This window comes from Amphiura filiformis, chromosome 14 (genome assembly GCF_039555335.1).
Source record: "Amphiura filiformis chromosome 14, Afil_fr2py, whole genome shotgun sequence".
In the NCBI taxonomy this organism is placed as follows: domain Eukaryota; kingdom Metazoa; phylum Echinodermata; class Ophiuroidea; order Amphilepidida; family Amphiuridae; genus Amphiura; species Amphiura filiformis.
The window spans coordinates 12,077,601-12,087,915 of record NC_092641.1 but is presented as its reverse complement, the minus strand read 5'-3'; the positions used below and the strand labels follow the sequence as shown (position 1 = coordinate 12,087,915).

Genomic DNA, 10,315 nt, shown 5'->3' with positions numbered 1-10,315 from the left:
AAAAGAAACGTCAAATTCCATTATTATAGTCTCAGTTGTCTATCCCACATCAATCCAGAGTTTATAGAAATAGAGGACCGTTATTTAGTAACAAGTAGAGAGATTGCGAAGAGCCTTTATGGCTAATTTCACAGGTCTTACGCGCGATGGAATTCACCCGGTCCAACATCTGAAGGAAGGTATTATTTGGATTTCTTCCATGGTATATTCGATTTGTAGGCAGCACAGTACGGTGTTGTGCAGATGCATTCAAGCACATCATTAGATGCTCCACTGCCCGCCTTTTGCTCGCAGTTTAAAACTTTTTAATCAACTATTGAACTAAGCCACTAATCAAGTCGGCAAAATATTCATTATTGGAATGACCTTACAATCAACCTATGGATATGATTAATATCAACAGTATAATTAATAACGTTAATTGTCTTTAATATTTGAAATATATAGGCCTACTGATGTTTTTCCGTAGCACGAAGCGCAATTACCGGTTGAAATGAGGCATTTCAGACCTCATTATGCCGTTTTAATTAGGGTTGTTGCATTCCTTCATCTCGCATACATTTTTCATCTAAGACAATCGGTACACGAATTGGTCAACAATAGGCAATTTTGTTTGAAATGCTTATCAATCCTGGATGTGACTCTTCCGTTTTTGCTCGTTGACGTAGCTACAATGAAAAACTTTTGCTGTGTACCACAACCCCTCTACCACCACCAACATCCACATACCCACCTCCCCCGCAACACACACAGTTTTTAGATTATTGAACGCACTGGGTCAACAATTCACAACTTCCGTCGGCAAAAAAATATTTCAGTAAATTAGTCGAAATCTGGTAAATTTCACTAACATGTGTGTGTCTGTTGAACCCTTTAATGTTTTCGTCTGAGCATATAAAACATGTTTCAATTTGTTTTGAAGTCCCAATGCATGTCAGGGAACTCAACTAGAACCAAAATATTTACTCTGAGTAAGCACTTGGACAATCATTTGTTGAAAACATTTTTATGGACATTTTCCAAAGCTACCATATGATGCTTACTATACTTTTGGCTTCAGTTTTAACCGTTTCCGAATCACCAAATCTGCATTCACATTTTCATCAAATACCTGTTATCCTGTAGCCAGGAGTTAAGGGTATAAGCATGGTTAATTTCAATATCCGGGTTCGTAAGATAACAGAGATGTGATGTTGGAGGTAGAACTTTTTTAATGATCATTTGTCTCAAAATTACGTGCAGTATGAGTATATAACGGGACAGCGAGGAGATGAAGAGGGTCATTTATAGGGGCGTATCTATTGCGAGCTATTATGGTACAAAATATTTTCCTGCAAGTGACCGCATGTCAAGTAAGCGCATACATAAGCGCGGTATATTCAAACGATATTGTCTGAATCTGAGTATCGATCGCGCAAGTATACAAGTAAGTGCGAAGATCGCTCCCCTGGTTTTAACTGTGGGTTTTGACATAAATTACAATGACGTCGTGAATGACCCAGTGTTTTTACTTTATTATTAGAAAACTAATCGTCGTTTCTTGCTAATCATAATAATAATACCATTTTATTTCAACAAATTTAATTTGTATTGAAAGAAAAACACACAGACAAGAAGGGTCGTATGTCTTACTATGACTGTATTTCAACCAAAATATGATTTTCAATACACTAGAAACGTTTTGATGTTTATCTTTGAAAATCGCCAGAATTTATCCACAGTCATCGTGGCACAGTAGGCATCGTCGCCTGTCACTCTTTTGCATTCAAAGTGCCTTGGCAGTGGTTCGAAACCTGGTGTGAATTTAAATATTTTTTATTCTTTTTACTAATGCACTTTGCTGTTTTTCAAACACGCCCCTGAATGAAATAAGTGGCCAAGTACCCTTAAAGTAAGTAACAATTATCAAAGTCATGCTTGAGCGGAGATAAATAATTGTTGCGGCCATAATTGACCGTCCTCGTAGATTATTATTATTATTATTAATATTATTATTATTATTATTATTATTATTAGTGTTATTATTATTATTATTATTATTATTATTATTATTATTAGTGTTATTATTATTATTATTATTATTATTATTATTATTATTAATATTGTTATTGTTATTATTATTATTATTATTATTATTATTATTATTATTATTATTATTATTATTATTATTATTATTATTATTTATTATTATTATTATTATTATTTCAGTAATTTATTGAGCACATTTCTGCAAAGACCAATGCGCTTTACAATAATTACACAATAAGAATACATACAAAGTACTTGACACAAAACTATACATTAAGACCTTACATAAAAAGGAAACATTGCAAACTTCAATAACAAAATATTCAAAGAAGTCAAGGAACATTAAAAAATTAAGTATATATATCAGCATAAAAAATCAAAGATTAAATAATTAAAACATACATAAAAGTAGCCAAGGTCAAACCACATATTTTCTGACTCTTTATTCCAAAAATCGGATCTAAAGAGTTTCTCTTCGTGTTTTGTACATCTTGCCGTTTCATTTTTCTTATTTTCCTTTTTCAAATAATCGTACAAAGTTTAATGTTTAGAAGTAGGTTTCAGAGTATATATTACACCTGACAATATCAATCGTATAAAAGACGTCTTGAAAATGTGCAATAACTTGACATCCTTCAAAATATTCAGGGATAATCTTTCCAAATTGGCAATTGTTTCATCTTTCAGTATTTTTCATTCAAAACAAGAGCCTTCCTGGATTAGTCCACCGTTTTTAGAAACCAAATGTTTCTCTTTTTATCAATATTTATATTTGTTTTTTTTATCGGGATGTCTGGTCTCTTTTTAGGCTTCTCTTTTAAATTCCATTCCTATTTCTGGTTGTAATTTAGGCCTTCAGGTGTACCTTTTAACATGTATTGTATATTGTGTATGTTTAAATTTATGTCTTGCGTGCCACCATCAATATGGGGCACTGATCAATATAGACCTGTATATTTTGTCTTCTTTTTTATTGAATAAAAGTGATGTACGAATAGGTTCTGAAATTTACGGATCGCCTATAGTGCCCACTGTGCCGCAGTAAGACTTATACTACACATCTGAGGCAGCAACATGAAACATCGGGACTGAATAAGACTCAGTTAGACATATATCTGACAAAAGTTCGACCACTCACATAAGCACCGGCTGCACTGGTACTGTGACAACCAACTGCGTATTCGTAGACATACTATAATTCTTAGTTTTATAATTAAAGATAGAGATAAAAAGAATTTATCGCGTCTGACGTCATCTGTCAATCAAATTCGAGCACAGTTTGTTTACAAGTGTCGTGATGATGACCTGCTGAACGCGGTAATTTTGCACCTTCAAACATGCAAACCATCTCAAAAGTTAGGTCTTTATAGTAGGAAACTTTCTTTCGCGAAGGCACCATGTCAACAATGCCTAGAAAAGCTGTTTTTGGCTGGTAAAAGTACGTATTTTTTCGCCATTTGCTGCTATTTCTTTTCTCCGATCAGCACCATCAAAATATACCACAAAATATTCTAATATTTACATGTACCATGGTTTTCATTCAATATCAAATTAAAACATTATTCAAAGTTACAAGATCAGATCTATTTTTCGCAAACAACATTATCAAACATTGTTAATCGGATGAGTACCATGCCATTGCAGTCAGTAGCCTTCAGACAACAGAACACTTGCACTACCTAGTACTGGAGACCTACTTAGGTCAGCAACATTAGACCAGAAAAGACAGAATGCAAATCAACATTGCCAATTTCTGATCCTTTATTTGTATTGCATTTAACATTTAATTGAATACATGAATCCAAAACCCACCCAAGTCCATGGGAAGTGATTTTGAGAAAAAAACCTGTGTATCATTTTAATTCCTTCAGTTAGATTTACCTGGTCAATATGGTAAGTTGTACGTGCAAATGGGTGGGTTAAACTGTATTAGGTATGACGATTATCATTTCAGGGACTTCGTGGGGTTCATTTTAAATTCTGGACTTGGGTGGTTTTTTGAATCATATACTAAGACAATAATGTTGGAATAAGATTACCACTAGTAAGATAATACAAAATAAAGCACACAGTTATGTATAATGTTGATAAGCATTCTGCCATGTAATATAAACCACACACTTTCCTTGATTAACCCCATTTTTTTTCTCCAAAAGTCACTCTCCAGCAATGAATGTATTACAAGTGGACTTTTATACATACTGGATTTCAATCAATGTGTTACAAGACTCAAATCATGGACTTGGGTTGATTCTTTCATACATGATATTTTTCACATGCTCAATAGACACATAGAATGAATTTGAGTTTTTCTTTCATACATATGACAGGCCTATGTATAGCAACACTTTCCCATGCTTAACTCAATTTGGCCAAAGTATGGACACATGAATACAGGTGTTTACGCAGTTAAAGATTGTGAAACCATTTATCATCAAATTAAATATATACCATAAAGCCTTCCAACATGTCTGCGGTTTCCTTTTAGTCTATACGAACTTAAACATAACTTGTGACGTGCCATGTCAAAAGGAGACATTTTTGGGCAGGATCAAGAATGGTGAAATGGCCAAAAATCTGCCCGGGATGGTTTTTTTTTTCAAATTTTGTGTTTGTTGCGAATTTGTGATGTTATTAATGTTTAAAAGATTGTCTGATAGTTTCAGGCCGGAATATAACTGGCATCTTGTATTTTATGAGACATTTTTCAAGGTAATTCCTACTCTCAACATTGTCAATAATATTTTAAAGGCCAATATCTCAATTTCCAATTTTATAATACCATAACATACGAACTCAATATTGAACTTGTCCGATTTCATTGGAGAAAACGTGTTGTGAAGCAAAATATCTCTATATTTAAGATATGTTAAAACCTCAAAATTGATAACCTGCCCAAAAGTATCTCCTTTCGACATGGCACATATATCGTGAACACGTATTAACGAACAGCTGACAACTATAAACTGTCCCGCGTACGCACCCATTTAATATATTCACCACAGAGGGCGACATTGTCGATTTCTTAGGGCGAACACTGTCCTTTTGCATCAGTCGCTACTTGAGTTCGGCAAATACTCCACTGAATATAAAAGGACGGTTTATGTAGTAATCCGATATACGGCGAATATCACGAAGAATAGCCACAGAGCCTTTCATGACTCCTAGCGAGGGATAAATAACCAGATACATAGCTTTTTATAGCTCCAATTGAGGGCGGAATAGCCATCTTTACAGCCTTGCATGGCTCATTGCGAGGGACGAATAATTATATGCATAGCCTTTTATAGCTCACATTGAGGGCGGAATAGCCATCTTTACAACATTGCATGGTTCATAGCGAGGGACGAATAGCCCTTTTAGAGCGTATATGGCTCATAACGCATAGCCCTCTTAAGGTCCTTGTATGGCTCCTAGTGAGGAGCAAACAACCTTCTCTATAGCCTTACATGGTCCTAGGGAGGGACGAACAGCCATCTTTAGAACCTGGTATAGCTACTAGGATATGACAAAAAGCAATCTTTAGAGCGTTGTATGGCTCCTAGTGGGGACGAATAGCCCCCTTTAGATCCTTGTATGGCTCGTGGCGAGGGACGAATAGCCACATTTAGAGCCTTGTATGGCTGCTCGAGAGGGACGAATAGCCCTCTTTAGATCCTTGTATGGCTCGTGGCGAGGGACGAATAGACATCTTTAGAGCCTTGTATGGCTGCTAGAGGGACGAATAGACATCTTTAGATCCTTGTATGGCTCGTGGCGAGGGACGAATAGCCACATTTAGAGCCTTGTACGGCTGCTATATAGGGAGGGACGAATAGCCCTCTTTAGATCCTTGTATGGCTCGTGGCGAGGGACGAATAGCCACATTTAGAGCCTTGTATGGCTGCTAGCGAGGGACGAATAGACATCTTTAGAGCCTTGTATGGCTGCTAGCGAGGGACGAATAGACATCTTTAGAGCCTTGTATGGATCCTAGGAAAGGACGAATAGCCATTTTAGACCCTTGTATGGCTACTAGCGAGGAACCATAGCGTGGGTTATAAAGGATAATGCCACTCAAGTGGTTCTGAAGTACATACCGTATTCAAACATCTAACAATCACAGCATTTTATATTCTCTATTTCTCGTGGCGAGGGACGAATAGCCACATTTAGAGCCTTGTATGGCTGCTAGCGAGGGACGAATAGACATCTTTAGAGCCTTGTATGGCTGCTAGCGAGGGACGAATAGACATCTTTAGAGCCTTGTATGGATCCTAGGAAAGGACGAATAGCCATTTTAGACCCTTGTATGGCTACTAGCGAGGAACCATAGCGTGGGTAATAAAGGATAATGCCACTCAAGTGGTTCTGAAGTACATATACCGTATTCAAACATCTAACAATCACAGCATTTTTATATTCTCTATAACCGTGTTTATTTTTTTAATATTGAATACAATTTGAATTTGGTAAGCTCTTGGTTACATCAAATATCAACGTTTCCAAATGACACCTTCTTTTGCTCTACGTCCCAGCTCTGCCATGTATTCCCAGCAAACACAAAACGTTTTAAAAACGTTTTAAATAAGTTATATTTTGGCTTTTGGTTTAGGTAAAACGTTTTAATAACATTAAAATGTCGGGTTATATAAAGGTCATGATAACGTTTTAAAACGTTTTGGATGAAAACACACTACAACAATATTTTTAAATGTTTTCAAAAAATGTTATTGTAAACTATTTTTGCAAACATTTTTGCCAAATATTGTGTCAATACTTAGATAACATTATGTTAAAATATTTGAACCCAGCAAACACAGAAATGTTCTTAAAATGTTTTTCAAAACCTTTTAATAACATTTAAATGTCAGGTTATATAAAGATCATGAAAACGTTTTTAAAACGTTATTGAAAATATTTTGGGCAAACATTTTTCGCAAAATATTTTTTCAACCCCAAAATAACATTTTGTTTAGAATGTTTTGTATCAAGTTTTCAAGAATGTTTTTGGAATGTTATTAAAACGTTTTTATACCCTTTATATAACCCGACATTTAAACGTTTTCTGTAAAACATTTTTGTTTGCTGAGCAGTAGATTATCAAAAATGTTTTTAAGGTTATGAAAACGTTTTATACTCTTAATATACCCTTTATATAACCCGACATTTAAACGTTTTCTGACAACCTTTTATAACCTTTTGCGAATGATGTCGAAAACGTTTTGTGTTTGCTGGGTTATTATATAGCCTATATTTTACATCCCAGTATTTCAAATCGTAATCCATATGTCAGGCCTACCCCTTTTAGACAAGTTATGCGTACAATAAGGGCGTAAACCGGCTCAGGGAAAGTAGCTGTCACCTGGGTATTGATGTCATTGTTGCCTGGAAAAATCTGTAGAAAGGAAAATTCGTTGTAATTATCGTCGCATAAATTGTTGAAATCGGTTTTGTTTGTTTGTTTGTTTTATTTCTTCTTTTGCCCGGGTTACTCATTCAGTGGATGTTTTAAGGTATCCTCTGTTCTTCCATGAGGCCCAGGGGTATAATGTCTGATAATTAACATGGTGATGGTGCTTCGTTTTAATAATCATGAATCGTCGCATTATTTAAGATGTTGGTTATCGTTCGTTTGAAACGAAAAATAGATCAACATTACTCGAAGTTGGATAAAATATCTAAACATCCACAACTTGTTTTGCCATTTGTCCCAATATGAATTATGTACTATGTACTATAAATATATGTACTATACTTACTATCTCAGTTCCATTTTGATTCATAACGGTGTCATTAGTACTCAAGAATGTTGACACTTTAAATGACGTTACCCAATTGTAACTAATCCCAACACCGCCATCACCTTGAGTTATCACACCCGACACATAAGTCTGGTTACCTGTAATACCAAATTAATGACTTTGAAAGGGCCATACAAACTCCGAGCATTCGACGTAGAATATTCGATGTAACATGCCTTTGTTATTTCTATTTCCAGTAATGTTTGACTTCTAACTAATGTTTGATGACGTTAACTCAATTATGTTATGTCTGGTGAATATATATGATAAATCTTACGTCATTGAATATTCTACGCGTTATGTGCCGGTCAATATTCTGCCACCCAATGACCACCTTTAAAAAAAAAAGCGTACACCCAATGTCATTATAATGATGGACGGCCACGCCCAAGGACGCTTTCATTTTGCAATACGACATGGAAAGTGATTACGTCTATATAAAGTCTGCACAAAAAGTAACTCAGCTGTTATAAAAACGCCTATAGCTTCAGAACTAATAATTTTTTCCACAATATTTCTACATATAAAGAAGGACGATTTATTTACTCGCATTTTGATACCCCATTTGTCAAATATCGTTCAATATTAACAACACAGTAGTGCTTTTAAAGAAAAGTACCCGAATTTAAAAGTTGCAGTTTACAGCGATCAATGGTTATTACGCAAGCATTGTGGCACCTAAAACCCTCCATTCATCTTCGCGCTGACTTCAAATCAATACAAATAGCTGCAACTTTCAATTTGGGTTATGTTCTTTAAAAACACTGCTGTGTTATTAATATTGAACAAAATTGGACAAATGGGGTATCAAAATGCGCGTAAATAAATTGTCCTTCTTTCTATGTAGAAATATTGTGGAAACAATTATTAGTTCTGAAGCTATAGGCGTATTTATAACAGCTGAGTTACTTTTTGTGCAGACTTTGGAATCAACACAAGAATCTCCTAGTTGTTCCTTGATTTAAAGGAAAATTGTATTACGTTTATCTAACCTTACCTGGTCTAGGGCTGTTATGCTTATTGGAATTAGTTCCTTTTCTACTGTTTGCCATCCAAATAAAATGAACGAAACTTGTTTATAACTTCATGGATTTGAAAGGCGCAGATTCTTATCGATCGGATGATCAGGACGCAGTAATAGAGGCGCGCAAAGATGGTCCCAGACCAAGTAATAATGTTGGAAACTCTACAGGTACCATACTACGATGGCTAAAGATAAGATTTACCTATGTTAGCTTGAATCCATGTAGGAATATACAGAGAAGATAAGAGAAAGTTAAAACTATCTGCTGACCAAGTACCATCACCATTCAGCCTTGCGTTCGTAGCTGGTCGTATTGACGTCATTGCTGTAATATCTTCATCTCGTATCTCACCACTTTCCATGCCCAGATATTCAGAGCAATCTAGAAAGAGAAACAAAAACACTCAAAAAGCCCAAAACACATGTGGATCAAGTGAGAATGCCTTGCCTCAGTAAATGTATTATAACTTGAACCCTGAAATGGTTTCAATACAGAACTAATCTGAGTATCATAGGCACAAATACATTGTTGCTAAAAATGAATATAAGTGATAATGACTTGTATACTTTTTGTAAGATAAATCCAGAAACAATCAAGCATCTCTTTGTGGATTGCCCTATTTCTAGACATTTTTGGGAAAATCTCAAAGACTGGATAAAAGACAAGATCAGTATAGATCTATGACCCCTCAATTAATTCTTTTTGGATCGAAATGTCGTTATTCTAACACTGATTTTGAATATTGCAAAACTTTATTTGTATAGACTAAAGATGACAGAGAAACGACCAAACTTAGATGATTTTTTAATGGAACTTAAATGTTATTATAATGTTTTGAAATACCAAGCAGTATGTAGCTTACAGCTACAAAAGTTTAATAGTAAGTGGCAATCCTGGCAACTGTTAATGGTATGATATAATTTTTATTCCTGTATATTTTATCCATAGTCAACTCGCGTTACTCTTAATTGTTTTTTACTCAATTTGAGTACAAAATAATCAGCATTGGGTTCTATTCGCTCATTCTGTTGCTTTTTTCCCTTTTTGTTGGTTGTTTTCAATCCTCTTATAACTCTTTTCAATCCTCTTATATCTCTCTTGAAAATATTAATAAATAAAATGCACGTTAATGTATTTTAAGGTCACTGATTAAGTGACAGTACTATGCATTAAGAAACTTTTAATAAAGACAGCTGTCTACAAAAAAGAGGAAAAATAACTTGAACCCTTGCCCCCACCCATGATGTTTTTCATCCGGCATACGAAAACGGTTGTGATTACACCCGAATGACTTAAAGGAACACCCGGCGGTATGAAATCGCGTCTGTACTAAAAAAAAACCAGTGTGAGCTAAAATGCAACAACAGATATACAGGCCTATTTAAATAATTTCCTATGAATATACAAAAGTGATCATAATAAATTAAAACTAGAGTTTTGCATTCACGTGCGCCATCAATTTTGTACCTGTGATTAACA

General features: G+C 35.0%; 1 protein-coding gene across 1 annotated transcript in view; it reads right to left on the bottom strand.

Moving 5' to 3' along the window:
* Positions 1–7,796: 7,796 nt before the first annotated feature.
* Positions 7,797–10,315, bottom strand: part of LOC140169196 (prothrombin-like) — a gene marked incomplete at its 3' end in the record, with an annotated part of 45,003 nt that continues 42,484 nt past the window's right edge. Inside the window, exons 7-8 of the mRNA XM_072192454.1 lie at positions 9,038–9,217; positions 7,797–7,909 (exon numbers count right to left, since the gene is read on the bottom strand). Coding sequence (XP_072048555.1) covers positions 7,797–7,909; positions 9,038–9,217 — 293 coding nt within the window. The remainder of the gene's footprint in view (positions 7,910–9,037; positions 9,218–10,315) is intronic.